Source organism: Chroicocephalus ridibundus, chromosome 20 (genome assembly GCF_963924245.1).
Source record: "Chroicocephalus ridibundus chromosome 20, bChrRid1.1, whole genome shotgun sequence".
NCBI classification, from domain to species: domain Eukaryota; kingdom Metazoa; phylum Chordata; class Aves; order Charadriiformes; family Laridae; genus Chroicocephalus; species Chroicocephalus ridibundus.
This window is the reverse complement of record NC_086303.1, coordinates 1,945,491-1,967,763: the sequence shown is the minus strand read 5'-3', so window position 1 is coordinate 1,967,763 and position 22,273 is coordinate 1,945,491. Positions and strand designations below refer to the sequence as shown.

General features: G+C 52.0%; 1 protein-coding gene across 1 annotated transcript in view; it reads right to left on the bottom strand.

The window, feature by feature from the left end:
- GNAI3 (G protein subunit alpha i3) overlaps window positions 1–22,273 on the bottom strand; it is a 38,031-nt gene that overhangs the window by 10,453 nt on the left and 5,305 nt on the right. Inside the window, exons 2-4 of the mRNA XM_063356283.1 lie at window positions 6,648–6,690; window positions 6,392–6,533; window positions 3,819–3,976 (exon numbers count right to left, since the gene is read on the bottom strand). Of these exons, the coding sequence (XP_063212353.1) occupies window positions 3,819–3,976; window positions 6,392–6,533; window positions 6,648–6,690 (343 nt within the window). The remainder of the gene's footprint in view (window positions 1–3,818; window positions 3,977–6,391; window positions 6,534–6,647; window positions 6,691–22,273) is intronic.

Here is a 22,273-nt window from a genome sequence, read left to right as displayed (position 1 = left end):
CTCTCTCCCCTGGTGTTTAGCCGGATTTGGGCAGATAAGAGCAGAAAACAAGATAACAGAGCGGGATCTACCAGGAAAAGAGAGTGTTGTGTATTACCTTTCTCCATTTAACCAGTTAAGACAGACCCAAAGATGAAAAAAACTCACTTCAAAACTTGAACTGTGATCCCAAGGTGATGCTACTCGAGGGGAATCACAATAAAGCATCGGGAGGACGATGCCCTGCGAGCCGGTGCTTGAAAGCAAAGAGGAGAGAAAACCCCACATGGAAATAATCTAGTTTTTACCCGGCACCACGTCAGGGAATTCAGGCCAAAACCACCACTTGGGAACAAGACAAGAGATGGCAGAATAAGAGAACGGTTAATTAGAAACTATGCTAATTGCCTGTGAGACTGCGGATAATTACCTACAGTTTCTGCAGACTGCTGCCTGCATGAACTTTGGAAAAAGTAGCAAAGGAGCAAACTAAAATATTTCAAAGCATTATCCGCTTGCCGACTTTTCCAAGTGTCAGATAGAGGTAACTGAAGATGCGCAAGACGGGAATGTGCCTCAGCCCTGCTGCACCAGCAGACGGGTTTCTGGTCTTCGTAGCTGTTACACCAAGAATTGGGTACCCAGGTCTGAAACGCTTCTCCACGGCACTGATGGAGCCGGGAGCGGTGAGCCGGAGAGCTCGCCTCAGAGGTAAAGCGAAACGAGAAGGTGCAACAAGGCAAGGAAAAATAGAGATGTCTGAAATATCGCAGCAAAAGAGCGGGGTGGTTAGAGGGACATCAGGAGCCCCTCTGCTGTGGGGACAGGCTGAGAGAGCTGGGGGGGTTCAGCCTGGAGAAGAGAAGGCTCCGGGGAGACCTTCCAGCCCCTGCCAGTCCCTAAAGGGGCTCCAGGAAAGCTGGGGAGGGACTCGGGAGCAGGGAGGGGAGCCATGGGATGAGGGGGAACGGTTTTACACTAAAAGAGGGGAGCTTTAGATGAGATATTGGGAAGAAATTCTTGGCTGTGAGGGTGGTGGGACCCTGGCCCAGGTTGCCCAGAGAAGCTGTGGCTGCCCCATCCCTGGAGGGGTTCAAGGCCAGGTTGGACGGGGCTTGGAGCAACCTGGGCTGGTGGGAGGTGTCCCTGCCCAGGGCAGGGGGTGCCACTGGCTGGGCTTTAAGGTCCCTTCCCACCCAAACCATTCCATGATTATCAGATGGTGCCTGGAGAAGACGTTGAGCATTCACACTACTGCTTGACCATCCACAGTTTAGACCAAGACTTACTCAACTGTTCTTCAAAAATAAGAAGAAAACATGCAAAGCCCGCTACGATTCCAGGACAGATCACTTGGATTAGCGTCACAAGCGGTTATCTTCGGGAGCTTACCGCTGCCCGTGGCATACGCATTACAACACGCCGTTATTAGTGTTGCCTCCTCTCCTCCCACACAGGCTCCTGCCTGCCGGGGCAGCTCTGGATGGGCAGGATCCCTCCCACACCAGGACAAGTGCTCAGCGAGGCAGGAAACAGCAGGAAGAAATGTTTTTGGTTTTTTTTTTTTTTGTTTTGTTTTGTTGGTTTTTTTGGGTTGGTTTTTTTTTTTTTTTCGGAACAATTCGATGCTGCCCCGAAAGCCTTGGCTCTCTGCCACGGCGCTCTTGTTCTTGATGCCACCTAATTTTCACAAGCGATCGCTCAGATGTTCCTCTTTTTGTTTTTCCGCCCCCTTTCCGGGTGTCTCAGCAGAGGCCCCGAAATCTGTTGTGAAGCGAGGTGCAGCACCCGCTCAGCCAGAACCGGGCTTGAAACACAGCTCCGTACTGGTTTCCCAGCTGAAATTCAATCATCTCAAACGGGGCACACATTGAAAGGCTGCTAACCCCGAAGTTTCAGCCCCATTTGTCGGAGATACCGAAAGGAGCCGGGAAGTGAAACTCCCACAAAGGAATTGTGCACAAAAACTAGTACCTGCGTGGCCACAGAAAGGGACGGCAGGACATCCAGCCTTTAAGCATGAAGAAGAGAAATAATTAGGTCAGACCAGAAGATAAGGCAGGTCGGGAGCCACGTGTTGAGCGGAGAGGAAAAAAAGAAAAATACTGTCTGAACACGCAGCCGGGTCTGTGCGCTGGGGCCGGGGGGGGTCCTGCAGGAGAAAACAGGGTTTTAACTGCGTAATTGTGCTCTGCTAAAGGAACCCACTTGCGGCGTTTCCTAACGGCCCGAGTTGCCAGGCTACCGAGTCAAAATAACGCTGCTTTGGTGCAACTTCCTGCGGCCTTGGGACGGGAAGCAAAATTCTCCGAGGTACTTATCGGAAAAACGTCACGCCGTCATCGGGCTGAGATCTCTCTGCCACCAGCTCATGACAGCAACTCGTCACAGCGGCTCTGCCCACACCTACCACTTCCAGAAACCGGACACGAGTGGGTTGTAGATATTCGGGGACAGGAATAACCCTCTGAAATCCAGCCAGGGCAAGCGGGAGCCCATTAAAGCGGGCTGCCATCCTCCCGACCCCTTTTCTGCCCCGTATTCTCCAGCCTGCCTTCATTCTCCTCCTCTTTCAAAGCTGACCACCACAACCACAAAGCCGAGGTTCCCCATCTCTAGCTTCCTCCTTAAGCTCTGCTCCACCACTTGTGCTTTCTGCCCTAGATCCTCTGCTCCAGAAGTCCTTATGCTTTCCTTCTCTTCTCTTTTCGTTAAATTATTCCCTCATCCACCCCCCCTTTCCTCATCTATCCTTTTTTACCCCCCCTCTCCCTTTGAATCCGAAGTTTCCTCCTCGCGTGGCGCACACGAATCTGAGCAAGCCTCCTCTTGTCAACTCGCTTACCTTGATCTAAACCCATGATAGCCTGCCAAGGTGTTACAAATTTAGAAAAATTCTCCCTTATTTTCAAGCTAAAATATGCTCCGCGCCGACAGAGCCTGCAGGCAACTGAGCTGTGACACATCTGAAGGTCCTTTATAAAGCACTTCCAAACTAATTTTTCAAAGGCTTAAAACTTGGCTAAATCCAGACGAGTTTTCAGCTGGACATCAGGAGGCAACTTAACCCCAAAAATCCTCCTTTCAGAGTTTCAAATCTTTGTTCTAGAGAGACGAAGCACGTGACTTTAAACAGGGAAAAAAGCGACAACTGTTTTGCTCATTAAAGGGAATAGTTTCCCCTCCCTGCACTAACCTGCCCCTCGGAAACAGATGAGGCGTTTAGTCAAAATCCTCATTAACCAGCCAGCAGCAGCCTGTTTATCTAGTCGTAACTTCCCAATTGTTAAGCAATTGCGCGGGTTTTAGGTTTACAGGCAGCCCGCAGCGCTGCCCGCGCCCCATCGGGAACGGAAGCGCTGGGAGAGCTGTTAAGGAGAATATGGATCGGCCAGTATCAGGAGATCCCACTCCTAGAAATCGTTACAAATTGGGAGTTTAATCAGGAGGCGTTACTCCTTTCTGTAGGGATAACGAAGGTGACAGAAGCGATCACCTGCTGTAACAAGCCACCGTAATGCCAAGCTGCTAAGTTATTCTTCCGCGAAAAACAGACCGGCAAACTCACCTCGGCGCAAAACAAAAGAATGTGTGGGGTTTCCCCCCCCCCCCAATAAAACATAGGGAAGACAAACAGGAAAACTGACTTTGATGAGCTAAAGTATCCAGTCACCTTGTAAAACAACCCCGTGTAAACCAGTTAGACCAGGGTTTCCACCCGCCCCCTCGGAAGGGGACCCTCACCACACAAATACCACCCCGCTCTCAGCCACACCGGCCCTTTTTGAACACCAGTTTGTAAGCTGGGAAGAGCTCAGGAGCCGGTAACGGTTTCTTACTATGATGCGGAGTCGTTCAGCTGATATTCTCTGGATCTGCTGAAGCAGGCCTGAACGCCAGCGTCTCTCCACAACCGCTTAATCACGCCGGCGAGCTCGGCAGTCATCACGCCTTCCTCCGCGCTGCCGGCTAACACAAAGAGCTGACGAGCATCGTCCTGCAGGAAGAGGGGAAATAAAACACATTAGGAACTACGCTCATTTATACCTTTAAAAATTACAGCGAGGTTTAATAGCAACGGTCCCAGGGGATGCGGCAACTGCTCTAAGGAATCGTGGTGCCCTCTTCATGCTGTCGATCCACTCTCCCCCCGCCCCCCCAAATCACCACGTTATTTTTTTCCTGCTGTCAGAAAGGCAAATCCTGGGCAAGAAGCTCCAGCCCGTGGGGCGAGATGCGCTGATCGCGGGTGGCACACAACGCTTCTGTAGCGCCACGGCTGCAGGGATCCGCCGCTCTGAAGGACAGGCAGCATTCACATCCGAAACACGAGATTTCAGTAAGCCGGCGGTGTAGCATTTCAGAGGAAAGGTAACAGCGTCAATGTGTTGCTATAGACTAACGAACTAAACGATAAAGAATAGTCTTTAAATGGGAAAACCTCGTGTTGTACAGTATGGCAACAACAAAGAATTCAGTTATCAGAAGCAAGCTTTGGATGATTATAGGTTTCGAGTTTCGAGGACTTGCCACTTGCTGCAATCGCTGTCGGAAGAAAGGGAGAGTGATTTCTTAATACGCCATTTCATCAAGAGACGGGATGGACTGATCGGGGTTTGAGTGTTTGCCCTAGAGCACGAAAAATTCTTCCCAGAAGTCTTAAGAGCAGGGCCTCACTCTTCTGTAAGTTAACAAGCGGATTTTCAAAGCGAAAATGGGGATGATCTACATCCCGCGCTGAATGTTTATTTCTACAGCCACCAGCCCTGCCAGCATCCTTTGGGGAGACGCGAGAGACCTTTCCGCTGTCCCAGCGAGTTCTCAGCTTCGCGCTGGCTCCTCCTAACGTCTCTCGTTTGATCCCTAAACCGTGCTGCCCAGCACATACCTGAGCTCGGGCAAGAGTCAAGTTGTCAGGCTACCTCCCCAGCACAAGCAACGGGCACCTAAATTAACGTCATCAAGCCCCGAAGTGCCGTACCACAGAGGCGGACCCTCAGCTACGAGGCTCTGCGCTCAGGGGTAGGGTGCCACGCTGAGGAGAGGTCACTGCTGCGGTTTGCTGCGAGACAATAAATTCGGTTACCCTGGGTCTTTTCCTAGGAAAGCGGGGGAAGCTGTTTGCCCTTCGGGGTGGATTGAGACATGAGAAAATTCTTGGCACCAGGCTCTTGTTCTGCTTTTGCGAAGCCGGCTCAGCCCGGTCAGGTCAACTGAGAAAGGAACTTGGATTTTAATATCTTCCACCTCCTCAGCTAAGCTGAAATCCCCCCTTGGCCTCAACAAGCACAGAGGAAAGGCGGAGGGGAAGGCGAGGGAGGGTTTGGAGCAACGGTGGAGTCGCAGCCGAGGTTAACACGTGAGCGAAGGTATGCCCTTCAGCCAGGAGGCTTTATATCCTCAGTTCAAAACGTCTGTGGTTGCATCACAAAGAGACAGCGCAGGTTACTTCACTTCCCGCGTATTAACCGTAAGCACGAAGAGTTAGTGCCAGGTAGGAAGAGCCCCAGGCTGCGCAGCCGCTGCCCCGTGCTGGCACACACAGTTCCCTTCTCCCACCCATTCCCAGGAGTCCCTGACTCGCCATTCTGCCCGTGCTTTCCCCACCACCACGTGGGTCAAGATATCCTGAAACTTCGGTTTCTACCCTCGCAAAGTGATAGGACACGGGGTAATGGCCTCAAACGGAAAAAGGGGAGATTTAGATGAGAAGTTTGGAAGAAATTCTTGGCTGTGAGGGCAGTGAGCCCCTGGCCCAGGTTGCCCAGAGAAGCTGTGGCTGCCCCATCCCTGGAGGGGTTCAAGGCCAGGTTGGACGGGGCTTGGAGCAACCTGGGCTGGTGGGAGGTGTCCCTGCCCGGGGCAGGGGGGTGGGACAAGATGATCTTTAAGGTCCCTTCCCACCCAAACCATTCTACAATTCTGTGAAGTGTTGAAAGTGAAGCTAGTAACCAGTAACCCCCACCAGCAGCACTGGATGGGTGAGGAAAAGCAGGGCCTCAACCCCCCCCCAAAAAACCTAAAAAGACAAATAGCGACAATTACTAAAATTTATTTGGCTCAGCTTAAACATTCACCGCCACAACGCCGTGAAGCACTACTGAGGACTGATGTCGAGCAATTTAAATCAAAACCAAGAATTTTGTTAAAAATTCAAATAGTTAAGACAAAGGTTTGGGGATTATTATTTTTTTTTGAGCATTCAGACTACTAAAGGCTCTTACCCGTAACCTCAGTAAACCACCCTTGACACTTCGCACTGGTAATACGTTCCGAATTATGAAAGGTCTTTTGCTATGGCATCTCGTAACAAACATATTTCCAGCGTGAGCGCCACGGACTGAATTTCCAGGATTCATTAACACAATTCACAGCACAGCCCCAGACGAAGGGAAATAAGTGAAATACTTACTGCTCTGGCAACTTCCCCAAAGTCTATCTTTAGCCTTCCCATGGCTCTTATGATTGCAATGATGGACTGGATAGTATTGCTGTAGACAACCACTTTATATTGTTTGCATTCTTCCTCCGAATAGCCATCCTCATGAATAATCCTGGAAGAAAACCAAGCCGTCATTCCCAAAGCCAAACCAGTAGGGCACCGCAGATCCCCTTATTTCGTCTCACACAAAAAAAATTGCAGTTTACATGCCTGCGCTCTCACTTACTTCATCTGCTTCACAATGGTGCTTTTCCCAGACTCTCCAGCACCTGAAAAGCACAAAAAAAAAAAAATCCAGTTAGAAACCACATGGAATTAAAAGGAAAAGCGAAATGTACTCGTCCCGGTTCCCGGACAGAAGTTGATGGGGTTTGGAGTAACAGAGCTTCCCAGGAGCCATCCCAGCCCCTGGGGAGGGATCGCTGAGAGTACATCCACAGGTACGTCCTTCCTGGGTTTTATTTACAGACGCTGACACTCATTATGAATTTATCCACTATAAATAAAAAAAACCAAACCAAAACCAAACAACCCTAGAGTTCCTGGATTTCCAAAGTACACTTCCCAATCACCTGGGAGGCAGGTCTGAAAAGCGGGAGGAGGATTTCTCTCGTAGACTATCCGCCATCCCTCTCTCTTCCAGCTCGCTAACTCCAGCCCAGAGCAGCCCTACAGCGAAGGGCATCGACGTCATCAGCTCTACCCACCGTCACCAAGCTGGGCGAGATAAAAGCCTCGAACAACCAGGTGGACGCAATCACAGATCCTGGAACATTCTTGTAAAGAACATCTCATTGGGAAGCAATCTTGTGTGATACGCAGTGGAAGGGAAGGAGACCCAGAAGAGAGCTCAAAAGCGTGCACAAATTGCTCTTGCAAATCCAGGTTAAGATATTAAAGCCCGGAAACGCGTTACTATGTCAGAGCAGGAACACCATAACAGATTTTGCAAGTTCCTTTCTCCACCTGGCGCAAATGTTGCCCATAATCATTCAAACTAACATGTGTTTTTTTTTTTTCCCCACAGTGGAAGGACTAGGTGCCTTCCCACGGTCCATTACTACAGCACAACGGCAAGCACACCCGATACCACTCCTGAGCTAGATGCCTCCTAAAAAAACTCCGGCAAAATTCAAAGCAGCTACCTGCCTAGACCTGAAGTGGCAGCGAAAGGTGTCTGTGAATCACCAGCAGGAAGATCAGGGACCCGGGCTCCCTCACTCCAGCTGCCAACGCCGGTTCCCACAGCCGTGAGACAACTCGGGGACCTTGGCCGTGGCACACCCATGCGCATCCACCCCCAGGACAGGCAAGGCAAACGTTAATTGATTAACAAGCTCTTTTCTCTATCATTTCCCTTAATGCAAGGATTAGTGTTCCGGGAAACTGAGGATAAAGGGTTCCGCGGGTTTAGCTCGGAAATGAGCCTTTGCCATAGGTTGAGTTGAAACCTCGGACCTGCAGGCTGCTGCACCCGGACGTGCCGGCCCTACCTCTGCAGACCTGGGGGGCTGAGTTATCATTGAATGGTTAGAGGTGGAAGGGACCTTAAAGCCCAGCCAGTGCCACCCCCTGCCCTGGGCAGGGACACCTCCCACCAGCCCAGGTTGCTCCAAGCCCCGTCCAACCTGGCCTTGAACCCCTCCAGGGATGGGGCAGCCACAGCTTCTCTGGGCAACCTGGGCCAGGGGCTCACCGCCCTCACAGCCAAGAATTTCTTCCCCAGATCTCATCGAAATCTCCCCTCTTTCAGTTGAAAACCATTTATCCCCGTCTGCCTGCAAAATATCAGCTAGCTGTTCTGTTTTTCACAGCTTTTGCTCTTGAACAACAGAGCACTCAACAAACCGCGGCCCCCTCCCAACGGGCAGGAGGCAGAAACCACCTTTGCTCACCCCCGCAGCACCCGCCTGCTCCGGGATTCGAACCCCTCACCTTACCAGGGCGCACTGAGCTGCGCACCCGGCCCAGCCTGAAGCATGTGAGAAGCAGGCGCAGCGTGCCTGGGTGGGAGCAGAAGCGCTGGGCTACCCTACCTCTGCCCTGGGCCACCTCTGCCCTGGGCTGCTCCCGTCCCGGGCTGATCTTGGGCTACCCTACCTCTACCCTGGGCCACCTCTGCCCCCATCCCAGGCCACCCCTAGTTCTGGGCTACACTACCTCTGCCCTGGGCTATGCTACCTCCTCCCTGGGCCACCCCCGCCCCAGTCCTGGGCTATGCTACCTCCTCCCTGGGCCATCCCCAGTCTTGGGCCATCCCCACCCCCAGTCCTGGGCTACCCTACTTCCACCCTGGGCCACCCCTGCCCCCATCCCAGGCCACCTCTAGCCCTGGGCTACTCTACTCCCACTCTGGGCCACCCCCACCCCAGTCGTGGGCTACCCCACCTCCACTCTGGGCCACCTCTGCTTCTGCCCTAGGCTGCCCCCATTCCTATCCCAGGCCACCCCCAGTCCTGGGCTACCCTACCTCTGCCCTGGGCGACCCCTGCCCCCCTGGGTCCTGGGCCACCCCACCTCCTCTGACCACAACACCAGGAGTTCACCACAAACCAGCCCAACCAGCCGCTGCCTTCAGGGCTCCTCAGCCTCAAAGGCTCCCTCCCAGCCACAGAACTGGGCTTGCTGGAGGCAAAGGAATGACGTTGAGCCTGCCCGGATTTGGAGAGATGACTCAAGAGATTCCCGTGTGGACTAGAAGACCCAAGCTCCCACTGGCTTCCAGCAGCAGAGTCTACGCCAGGCAGCGATGTGCTAGCCCGGAACGGCACTGCTGCCAGCAAGGTGAGCTTTGGTAGGAAAGAAAAAAAAAAAATAAATAAAAAAAATCATTTTTAGATTATCAGACCAACAGGGGAAAAGAAAAAACCACCAGCTTTCAGGAATGTCGGGCTGTGGCATACTTCTCCAGGTAAAGAAGGCAGAAAAGCCTTGCGGAGCTAGCTTTGGGAAGCACGGCTTCCAGGAGAGAGCTTCCCAAGCCTCTTGCGACATCCAGAGAGGACGATACTGCATTCCAGTTCCATCCCCGCACGCTTGAAGCCTCAGGAAGAAGGAATTCCTCGGAACAGCACCACGAACAGGCTGTGAAAGCAGGAGCGCTTTTTTAAAAAGCGGAATTCGCTTCTTGGTCTCACAACTTCACATCAAACGGGCAGAGGAACCAAGAAATCAGGCCCCTGAAGACAAGAGGTCACTTCGTGGGGTTTGTGTTTGTGACGGGTACAAATTATTCCCTTGCTCGGAATTTTGTACACCTTTTAAGCCCGCTTATTTCACTTTCCTTCAGGTTCTTCCCAATATCACTAGCAAAACCTTTTTGGCTGATAAAGGAATTAAAAGTACGGGCAAGAACGTTAAGGTGCAGGTTACGGCAGCGGCTGGGAAGGAGCAAACACAACAGCCGGATGACGGAATCCCTTGAATTGGAAAGGAATCCATAAGGATAGAGGTGGTTCTTTCACCATTGGTGAGCACATTGTGCCAACCGGAGCCCAGACCTGTGGTGGGCAACGGGGACTGAAGGAGGCCAAAGCAGCCTTTACAGCCCCGCGCTTGTATTTCCACTCGCTGTCACTTCCCAGATGTTGCCGAGGATTCCCGAGGATCCATCGCCACATTAAATTACAGCAGAAAGTTTCCCCAAGATCAGACAAGGTCATTTTCAAGCTGAAGGTGCGTCTCCTATTTGCACTCAGGCAGCTTCAAACCAAACAAGCGGCCAAATATTTTTACAGCTCGCGGTGGCTGAAGAGAGCGGATGCAAATCGGCCTCTTCGCACAGTAAGAGATTTCACAGCGGGAGAAGCGTTTTCAGGGCAGGTTCGCAGGCTGCCAAATGGGAGGAAACTCAAGTCAAACGGTGCCTTAACTCGTTACACCCATTTGCAGGTGTCGCAGGGTTGTATCTCCATCCTGGGATGGCCGGTCGAGGATCGCATGGAATGGTTTGGGTTAGAAGGGACCTTAAAGCCCAGCCAGTGGCACCCCCTGCCCTGGGCAGGGACACCTCCCACCAGCCCAGGTTGCTCCAAGCCCCGGCCAACCTGGCCTTGAACCCCTCCAGGGATGGGGCAGCCACAGCTTCTCTGGGCAACCTGGGCCAGGGGCTCACCACCCTCACAGCCAAGAATTGCTTCCAAACTTCTCATCTAAATCTGCCCTCTTTCAGTGTAAAACCGTTACCTCGTGTCCTATCATTACACTCCCTGATCCCGAGTCCCTCCCCAGCTTTCCTGGAGCCCCTTGAGGGACTGGAAGGGGCTGGAAGGTCTCCCCGGAGCCTTCTCTTCTCCAGGCTGAACCCCCCCAGCTCTCTCAGCCTGTCCCCACAGCAGAGGGGCTCCAGCCCTCCCAGCAGCTCCGGGGCCTCCTCTGGCCCCGCTCCAACAGCTCCGTCTCCTTCTGCTGTTGGTGCCCCAGCGCTGGAGGCAGCACTGCAGGGGGGTCTCACAGAGCGCAGCAGAGGGGCAGAATCCCCCCCTCGCCCTGCTGCCCACGCTGCCGGGGATGCAGCCCAGGCTGTGGGGGGGTTTCTGGGCTGCCAGCGCACGTTGCCGGGGCGTGTGGAGCTTCTCTTCTGCTTCTTTGGGTCCGTTTTGCACAAGGGAATAGAGAGGCAAGAAAAGAAACAGGAGGCAACACACAAGAACCTGGTGTCTCTCCTATGCAGCTCCTGGGGGTGCCACGGCCAGGATTATACATCTAAGAGCACTGACACCTTTAAATGTTGATTTCCAAGATACCGCCTCGAGTTTATCTGTCTGGACATCCCCCTCAAGGGACTGTAACGCTGACAGCTGCCCCGCACAGCAGGAAAACTGTTTCCAAGACAGGGCATGTAGCGTAATTTAAATCAATTAGCCTTTAGTTTAGGTTGAAGGGTTACCAGATTAGAGCCTCGCATGATCAAATACTTCCAGGCTGCCAAGTTAAATGTCTGGAAACCAAAGAATTTCAAGTTTTAAATTATTCCTAAGCATAAGGCAATTCAACATTATTTTTTTTCCTCTTCCCTCAAGCCTTAAAGAAAAGCTATTGCCCGTTCAGCCTCGAGTAGAACAGGCAATATAAACTAGATTCCACCTTCAAGAAGCATTAACAGGGATGAAGAATGAAGCACGTTTTAAGCAGAATCGCCCAAGTTCTCCTTAGATGTTGGAGTTATCACCTTCCACCCAAGAAAATCCGGCGGCACACGATGCCGGCAGGGCTCCCCACTGCAGCCGGCTACAAGACTCCGACTGAAACCAGCAGCTGGTAGGGAACATCCTTCCCTTTAGCGGGCGGGTTTTCTTTTGTTATCGCCTCTTCTCCCAGCTGCCAAGATGTCTGCGCCTCTCCGCCGGCTGGCACAGATTTTAAGCAAGGCAGCATCACGAAGGGCTTGGGAATCTCTGCGTGTTCCTGCTATGGCTTCTCGGGCATGCAGCATTTGTGGTCAGATGTGAAAACGTTAACGCTCTACAGACTCAGCACTTCCACCCCGGGAGGGACACAAACCCTCGTTTTATTTTCCGCAGCCAACCTCCACATTTCCTGCATTTGAAAGCTTTGGCGTCCCCAAACAGCGGTGTTCAGCCCCGAGTCCCAACAGCGGGAATTTAGAAGAGACTTTTGAACATAACCTCTCCGGCTTTTATTTCTCATCGTCGTATTTGCTGTCATTTCCTCCTTAGATTATCTTAAAATAATCTGCTGCTGCAGCAGGCAATGCTGAACTTGTACTACCTGTCATTTGACTGACAAAACAATATCAGATACAATTATGCCATGACAACACAGCCAAGCTGGTTATACAACACTAAATTCATCCCATATTTGGTTAACTCCTTCCCTTCTCATTTCCAACCTCCACACTCTTCAGTGGGCTGCATCCCCGGCAGCGTGGGCAGCAGGGCGAGGGGGGGATTCTGCCCCTCTGCTGCGCTCTGGGAGACCCCCCTGCAGTGCTGCCTCCAGCGCTGGGGCACCAACAGCAGAAGGACACGGAGCTGTTGGAGCGGGGCCGGAGGAGGCCCCGGAGATGCTGGGAGGGCTGGAGCCCCTCTGCTGTGGGGACAGGCTGAGAGAGCTGGGGGGGTTCAGCCTGGAGAAGAGAAGGCTCCGGGGAGACCTTCCAGCCCCTTCCAGTCCCTCAAGGGGCTCCAGGAAAGCTGGGGAGGGACTCTGGAGCAGGGAGGGGAGCCATGGGACAAGGGGGAATGGCTTCAAACAGAAAAAGGGGAGATTTAGATTGGATATTGGGAAGAAATTCTTGGCTGTGAGGGTGTCAAGCCCCTGGCCCAGGTTGCCCAGAGAAGCTGTGGCTGCCCCATCCCTGGAGGGGTTCAAGGCCAGGTTGGACGGGGCTTGGAGCAACCTGGGCTGGTGGGAGGTGTCCCTGCCCAGGGCAGGGGGTGCCACTGGCTGGACGTCACTATCCCTTCCAACTCTAACCATTCTATGATTCAGTGGGGTTTAAAGGAGCAGGAACCCACGTCCCCAGAGGTTACTTGCCCTGTTGCTTCTAAGGGACTAACAGAAGTAGGGAAAAGAGTGACCCGCATCCTCCAAACTCCTCTCTTTACCAACACACAACCCAGAACTGGCTCCTCCAGCAGACACTTATGGCAGTCACAGCTACAAGGGCACGGCCAAGCTGCAAGTCACCTCCTCTGGGACATTATTCCTAAAGGAGTTTTTCCTGCTGTTCCAGGTCCTCTCCCAGACTCTCTGCTCCCACCAGAGCCATCCAGACAAGGTACCTCATTAAACAGTCATTTAAAAACGTCTGCCCTCCAGCTCTGGAATCATTTATCGGGAGGTCCTGCTGGGGTGGCAGCTGCTCGCCGATGAGATGGCCAACGTCAGGCACGGCACGGTCTCATCTCAATTGCTCAGAAAAAAAAAAAAAAGCATTAACACTGCTCTGGTCTATTCTGAGCTACCTGTACTACCGCCTCCCACACAGCAGAAGGCTTTTTCAGGGGCCTCTCTCATTTTGTGCCTCTAATTTTACTCTTATCTTACCTCCGGCCCCAAACAAGGTCCACAGTCATTTGCATTTTACTCTTTTTTTTCCAGCCTGAGCTTCCACATCTCCAGGTCTCACTTCTGTTCTTTGACACTTGAAACTTCTCTAAACATTTGCAGATGTACACGCCGGGCACAGGCGAGCTGCTAGTCTCCTTTTTCCAGCTCGCTGGAGTGGCTGTAAAGGGTTTGCATAAAGAAATCCATATCGGACCTACTCGATAAACGGCTTTTAATCTGCACCCTTTGTTCCTTGCTATCACGCAGCTTTCATTTACCCTCATGCCTGGCGTTTACACTTACAGCAGGGCTTAAGCCTTCAGTCAAGTACCTTCAGTAAGGAGAAAAAAAAAGAGTAGGAATTTAAATATTACTGAAACACTGCTCCAACCTACAGACAACCGATGCTTCGCATTAGAAATTAAGATGACGAGCGCAAGTGGATAGAGTTACATTGAAATTCTTATGGACTCCGCAGGCGAGGCACCCAGCCTCTGGGATCGCAGGCAGGGACCAGATGGGGAGCTAGAAAGAGTTTAAAAAAATCATGAAATATGACACCGAATCTTACGGGGTTCAAAAAATATGAAAGTCAGGGCATTACTGGGATGTTTCTCGCTGTAAAAGGAAAAGCAAACCTTTCCTTTTTGCTCCGATTAGCACAGCTCACAGGGATCACGTTTCATCATAGAAACGGAGCTGACCTAAGCAAGGATGTCGTAACTCCACGGAAAAAATGTTTCAGAAGTCTTAACTTCTCTTTTCCCAAATTAGCAGCAAAGAACCTCTTTAGCCCACAGCTCTGCTTGCACACCCTAGACATGGAGAGCCGCTAATCTGTCACAAAGCGTTTCCTGCTTTTTGCTGTAGTGGCTCGTCCCACTTGATCGATGCACGTTCTGCAAGAATTCAGCGAAGTCAGAGTGGTTTGGGTTGGAAGGAACCTTGAAGATCACCCAGGTTCCAACCCCCTGCCATGGGCAGGGACACCTTCCATGGGCAGGGACACCTTCCATGGGCAGGGACACCTTCCATGGGCAGGGACACCTTCCATGGGCAGGGACACCACTAGACCAGGTCGCTCAAAGCCCCGTCCAACCTGGCCTTGTCTTCAACACCTTGTTCTTGTCCTTCAACACCACCTTCAGCTACCAACCCTTCCCTTCGGAAGCTAGGAGGCACCGCAGGTCCCACAAACCCCCAAAGCTCACCCCAAACCATCCAAATGGCTTGCCACCATCGACCAGTGCCGAACCCCCTCCTGCTCACAGCCCTGTTTGAAGTCCTCCAGCCAGATCCCTTTTCCTTCTGGAAGGGGAAGGGAGACGGGAGGGAACCTGAGCAGCTTTCAAGCCATATCCGTACCGGCCCTGGCAGAGCAATGTACACAAGAGGAGGAAATTATCACCCAACCACTTCCCCTAAGGAAACCGGAGGCCTTCCTGCAGCAGGAGATGGGAATGTCCTCAGCACATCCACACGCTGCAGATTACAGGGAAGAGTGCAACAAGCAAGCTACCAAAACACAGCTTCGACTGGGAATTACAGGTCTACGCAACTACACGCTGGATAAAACGTTTGGTTTTAAACCAATTGCTCCTTAATTCACCCTGCTCGGGAAATAAGGAAGGTAGGTAGGTCAAAGACTACCCACATCTTCCAGACACAAGCATCCAGTTCACTGCTTCAGAAACTACAGTCCCAAGTGCTTCTTTTTCTCTAAAGTTGTATCAAAACGGCATTAAACTATACTTTAGGTGAGGAATTTCACCCCCCAATTAAGGGGAAAAGCCCCGCAGCATCTGAAAGTTTCTGAAGAGAAACCAGGTCATTGCTGAAACAAATTCTTACTAGAGAGACAGAAGAGATGCACCTGGAATATCCATTAAAGTACAAGGAAGGAAGACAAAAATGAACAGACTGACATGTTTCTGATTTCTAGCCTCCAGAGGAGAGCGCGCATGGCTCGTAACTACAGCAACAGCCCGTATCGCCTTTAAAAATCTCAGCAGGGGTTTGGCAGAAACTTTGCCAGACCATTCCTGAGGCGGGATGATGCTGCAACCCTCGCTGAACTCTTGAAATCCACTGGAATTTCTTAGTGTTTCCAATATCTCCCCTCTTAAACACCTTGGGAATAAGCCCAAATATTTCACTCGCAGAGCTGGAAGCCGCGGGGCTGAGTTACAGACCCGGGAAGACAACCTGACCCTTCCGTGCTACAGTGCGGCAATGCAGCGACACCAAATCGCCTGGCTGCAGTTACAGCCCACCTGCAAAATCTGAGGAAAAAAAAAAAAGTGAACAATCTTCCCTCTGACTGACTAAAAAGGGGCAAAAGCAACAGCACCACAAAGTCCAGCCCCTAAAACATCAGGGGAGCCATTGCAAGCACGGAGCAGGAGCTATTCAAATCAACACAAGGCCCGATGGATATCTCCCCTATAAAACAGATGTTTTCCTTTTGACAACGTTTATCCAACATCCCACCCTAGCAAGGGCGCACGAATACCTCCCCTTAGACACAACCACGCTCCTAGGGTAGTTTGTATTCCACCTGGAAAGGCTCTCGGATGCCCCGCACACCTTCCCGCAGCCCTTGTACCCACATCGCTGGAGAGCTGAACTGTCGGGTCCTCGTCCCCTTTGTCACTTCCCTCCTGGTTTCCAGCCTCCCCCTGCTGAATTCAAATCCCCCTCCTTCTTATACATGTATTTCTAACCAGGGGTGAGCTGCCATCCCTGCCAACATTCATCCCATCTCCCCTCGTCGAGATTTTTTTTATTTCAATGCACCCCTGGAAAGCTCTCGGATATCACAAGGTCAAGTTGGGGCGGGGGGGTGGGGTGGTGAGGGAAGGGAGGTGTTTCAACAAACCACAGAATCCGACGCAGTGAAAGGACGTCGCTGGGAATCAGGAAAAGTGGGGGGGAAAGATTTAGAGAAAGGAGCGGTGTCATATCAGCAGGCCTCAAAAATCCAGCTATTGTTAGAAAAGTCAACAGGAACCGCGACAGCTTAGGCTGACACTTGCGCTTTTACCGTAACTACACATCAGAAAAAACCCCACAATATGTATAAATAAAATAGGGCATATGGGCTGACTAAAGCTTAACTTTGGAGTTAATGTTACAGGACAAACCACTGGAAGTTGTCGCCGCCTCTGGACAAAATAAAAATGGAGGCTTCTCGAAGGAATGCCATTTTGAAGACACAAGTAACAGGAGCCCTAGGACGAATTCAACGGGCTTTCCAACGAAACACAGCGTCCTGCTCTGCCTGCTGCTCACCTGGGCTGCGGCTGATATAGTTCCCCCCCTCAGAAGGGACCTGGAGGATGCTCAGGGCCAGCAGCAGCCCCGGAGGAGGATTTCCCCAACACGAAGACGAACGATGACGAGCCGTGTTCGGGTGGCTCCGACCAGCCCAGCCCACGAACCCGCGGCACATGCCGAGGAGCTGCCGGCTTCCACTTCGCTTTCCCGGGCTCCCAACAGATCACAGGCACTTTACGCCGCACGCAATTGCATTTATTTTCCATACGAATCTAATAACGTCCCCACGTGAAAAGAATCAGGGGCAGAATCAGTCTTACATTCAGCCATCAACACGCCTTAAAGCGTTGTTCATATAAACCAGAAAAATTAAGACTTTAAACCGCAAAACCATAAATGCCTCAGTGATGAGCATTAACCCCTGCGCACCCAAGCATTATCTTTTATAAGCCTTTTTATTTTTTAAGCCTTGAATCTTTGTTAGGGCATTAGCCTTGTTTTAATCAAAGGCTTTGAACACATAACGATCGCCCTAAAGCTTCCACGGAGATTTTTAATGGGGGCCTTAGAAGAAAAAGCCTCCGAGCCCTTGTCACGGCGACCACCTCCACGCAGGGCAGCGCCGAGGCCGAAGAGCATCCATCAAACCAGGAGCGTGTGCCAAGGAGGCGGTGCCAGCCCGGGGAGAGACCCGTAACCCATTTCATTTGTGGCATTTCAAGTCAACATCGTGTCCCAAACCACGACACATCGTACCACATCGCAGCCCACCAGCAGGCTGCGAAACGCTGGGTTCACGGCGCCAGCTCCACTTCACACGGTTAAAAACATCCCGTGACCATTGGGAAGACTGGGATATCCCCGGGAATTCTGCCCCAGTCCCACCGACCACCGGGAAACACCGGATTAGCTCCAAGCTAATGCGCCATCACCCACACGCAGATCTGGGTGACCATCGACGCCACGGAGAAATTGCTTAAGGAGCTGCAGAAATCAGCACCCAATCATGTGACTACGCAATGGAAGTTAAGGAAGATTTCCCTGATGAAATTAAAGATAGAAACTGGAAAAAGGCAAAAAAAGGCTCGTCTTGGAACACAGGCAGATTGGCTTTTACCCCCCGCCCTTCCCTGCCTGGCTGTTGCACTAGATCTTACTGACCGTGGAAATTCGCAGAGGCCCAGCTAAGTAAGAGGGCAACGGGTTTACAACACCTTGTAGCCATGGACAGACAGCAACTGTCGATGCTCCTCCATTGTCACCCCTCAGGAACAACAAATGTCAAGGAAGTGACTTCCGTAAGCAAGCCTTTTGGTGCCTACAGGACACTGGTCCTACAGGGGATGGTCTTCTGCCCTCAAAAACATGCAAGGCTCATGGGCAAAAGGATTTGGGTGAGGGCATGAACCACCTGAACTTTGGCAACATCATTTTTTACCTTTGATACAAAAGGATTTCTTGCACACACACACACACAAAAAAAAGCTATTTTCATCCACCGCCAGAAGCAACACAAAGTTCAAATCTGATTTTGGAGAGAGATGCGAACAACCACATCACCTAATCCTGACTCTGCAGCACAGCCACCGCCAGCTCGGGGAAAAACAGTTGTCACAACTGAAGCCGCCGGTAGCCACAAAGCCAAACGCCTGAGACAACCCTTCCCTGGTGGAAACCAAGCCTTTCGTTCCCACCACGAAGTGACCATCTGGCCCAAGGGCGAGAATTGTAAATACCGGCTGTGCCCTTCTCCTCTGTGAAGCCGGCACCAGCTACGCTCCTGATAGGATGCCGTAACAACCCGTATCCTAAATGCCCACCAAGGGAGTCCCCAATTCCCCCCTCCCCAACCACAGCGTTCAAATCCTTTCCCAAATCAGCTGCAAACACCTCGTCCTCTTCAGCAAAAGGCCCCTTTGCTGCTGTACTTTAAGCTACGCGGCCAAGAGCCAGCCCCGGGACTTCTGGTTTGCAGTTGTTTTTGCAGCTCTTTGAACAACGCTCCTGGGAGCGCTTTAAACTAATTGCGCCTGCTGTTGAGCGGCGTGGACTCGAGACACCCACTGATACGCAACACGCTGCCGCCGTGTGTCTTTTGGCTGAAGATCAAATGAACATCTCTCCTGGCCGGGCCTCCTGGGCACCCCTTTCTCACCTGCAGCTCCTTATGTTCAGACCTACGGTTTTATATTCTTCACGTTCAGGCTTAAGTTTGAGGGTGAGGAGCAACTTCCAGGGAAGTTCTGCAGCACGTCACAGACGCAGCAAACATCTCCCCTAATCTGTCGTGAGAGTTGTCCTGAAGATGCCTTCCATGTCAGCTTTTTTGTCCTCCGAATGCCGTGGAATAATGCAGTAATACCAATCCTTCTCAGGCAGGATTCACACCAAGCGGATGGTTATCAGAGATCCTAGAATCCCAGACTGGCCGGGGCTGGAAGGGACCTCTGGGGATCATCCAGTCCCACCCCCTGCCAGAGCAGGGTCACCCCAGAGCAGGTGGCACAGGAACGCCTCCAGGCGGGTTTGGGATGTCTCCAGAGACGGAGACTCCCCCACCTCTCTGGGCAGCCTGTGCCAGGGCTCTGCCACCCTCAGGGTGAAGAAGTTCCTCCTCATGTTGAGATGGAACTTCCCATGGGCAAGTTTGTGCCCGTTACCCCTTGTCCTGTCCCCGGGCACCACTGAGAAGAGCCTGGCCCCATCCTCTTGCCCCCGGCCCGTTGGCTATTGCTGAGATCCCCTCTCAGCCTGCTCTTCTCCAGTGAACAGCCCCAGGGCTCTCAGCCTTTCCCCAGCACAGAGATGCTCCATCCCCTCAGCATCTCCGTAGCCTCCCCTGGACTCTCTCCGGCAGTTCCCCGTCCTTCTGGAACCGGGGAGCCCAGAACTGTCCCCAGTGCTCCAGCTGTGGCCTCCCCAGGGCAGAGCAAAGGGCGAGGATGACCTCCCTCCACCTGCTGGCCACGCTCTTCTGAATACCCGAGGAGATCATTGGCCTTCTTGGCCATAAGGGCACATTGCTGCCTCATGGGCACCCTTGTTATCCACCAGGACTCCCAGATCCCTCTGCAGAGCTGCCTTCCAGCAGCTCAACCCCTAACTTGTACCGGTGCATGGGGTTATTCCTCCCTAGGTGTAAGACCCTACGTTTGCTCTTGTTGAACTTCATGAGGTTTCTCTCCAGGTCCCACTGAATGGCAGCACAACCTTCTGGTGCGTCAGCCACTCCTCCCAGCTTTGTGTCACCAGCCAACTTGCTGAGATACGGCGTGAAAAAGCCACTGTCTGATCTGCTCAGATACTAGTATTGGTAGAAGACAAGAAAGAAACAGCCAAGCAAGGCCTATAAAATGGGAGTTACATCAGAAAGCAACAGATGACTTGGAAGGGGAGGGAAGAGAGGGGTTTGGAAAAGATTTTTATTAGCCTGGTCTCCCAAGTATCAAGTTTCTTCTTGTGATGTGCCTGTTTATAAAATATCAAACATCCACTGAATCCGATGCAGGGACAACAGTCCCCAGTTGTTGAAAACACTTATCAAAATAAGCAGCCGGGCGGGGAACAGCCTGTCAGTTCCCCCGCTGAGGGAAAAGCTCATTCCTCAAACACGAGGGAGCTCGTGGCGGACGGAGACCCCAAAACATGAAACTACGGGAGGCCGAGCTCCACCGGCGCCTCCGCTCGCCCCAGAATTCGGCTCCTGCTCGTTGTTTGTTTTTAAAGATAACCCAGCCAGTGCCACCCCGGGTAACAAGAGAAGGTTAAACGAGGCAGAGAAGTTACCAAACACCAACTGAGAAAACATGAAATAAGAGCCAGGCATCGGATGGCCGCCATCGCTGGTACCCGCGGGGGAACAAAAGGTGACGGCACAGAGGCAGGGTATCACCCAAGTCTCGCCGCCCACTTTATAAAGAGCACGCAAGAAAAATAACCAGCATCTGCCGGTCATTTCAGATGCAAACCCCGTGTAAGTCATTAAGAGACTGCTGCTCGATCCCACTTGCATGAGGAGCAAGTGTCTGAAATGGGGAGCATGGTGCCTTTACAGCTACAGTTGCTCAAAATTAAAAAAAAAAAACAAAAAACAAAAACCAGCCATGTTCTAATTAAAAAATTCTTCTTCAGAGCACACGCTCCTCTTCCAAGAAAAGTTATTTCAATGCTCTGCCTCAGAATTTAATGAAAGTTGAACCATGTCCAGAGGCCTCTCGGAGGGTAGGATGAAATCCCAAATCCCCAGCCAGTCGCTCCATCTGTAGCTGTTACAAACTGTCTGTCCTCAGCTCCCAGTGCCAGGCCCGAGCACACTTGTCCGTATTTACACAAGCATGTGATGTACACACAACCCAGGCAGAAGTCATCCCATCCCACAGCTGGCTGACGGCACCGGATGGGACATCGTGCAGAAAACTGAAGCTTGCACCTACGCAGCAGTGGCCAGCGCAGCGAGATGGTCTCTTTTCCGAGCTGCAGTTGCCCTGATTAAATCACAGCTGACTCCTCAAAACACTAGCGAGGTTAAGTCACCCTGAAGAACAATTGTTTTGTAGATAAGAACCACCTTGCCCGCCGTGCATCTGGTTTTGGTGGGCGAAGGGCAGAACCAAAGGCCAAGCAGAAGGCAGAGGGAGATCCCGCGCTTGATCCTCACCCAGGCAGGTGGGAAAACATGGCTGGAAGCCGTGGCTCTGACATCTGAAGACGGGGAAATATCAGCACCAAGAGAGATACTACCTCCATCTCAGTAGAGGACAAGTGCACCCGGTCCTCCAAGAAGCTCAGAGCACAGATGAGAAGCGCTGTGTCTTCAGAGAGACGATCTGACTCATTTTCAAAGTGTTTGAAGCATTCCCCGCTGAGAAGCGGTCACCAGATGGCCGTGACACTTCTGCACGAAGATCGTGACATCTCAGACATCAAGAGCACCTTTCACAGCCCAAGCCAGGAGTCCGGCACTCAACTGATCTCATCACAATTCCCACCGGTCACCTCTTCAAGCTAATTGGATCGAGGTATTTAATTTTTGTCTTACAAAAACGCAGCTTGGGGCTGAGCCAAACTGCTGCAGGGGAGGTTTAGGATGGATATTAGGAAAAACTTCTTCACCCAAAGGGTTATCAAACATAGGAACAGGCTGCCCAGGGACGTGGTGGAGTTGCCATCCCTGGAGGTATCTAAAAGCCAGGCAGACGTGGTGCTGAGGGACATGGGTTAGTGGTGGTTTGGGCAGTGTTGGGTTGATGGTTGGACTCGATGATCTTAAAGGTCCCTTCCAACCCAGACGATTCTGCGATTCTACGCATTTACGAGAAAAATCTTCATATGGCCACGAGTCACAAGATACACACCGTGTGCCTCAAAAAGCTCACAGGAAGAAAGCTCCAGACACAGCTCAAAGACCAGAGAGGACAACGGCTCCCTACAGGTCCCCCAGGCAGGGTCCCTACATCAGCTCCAGCAGCCCCAGAGCTGGGGAGGATGCTCGGAGCAGCAGCCACCGCCGCAGGGCCAGGACAATCCCACCTGGAGACCTACACCCAACCTCAGAGCTTCACG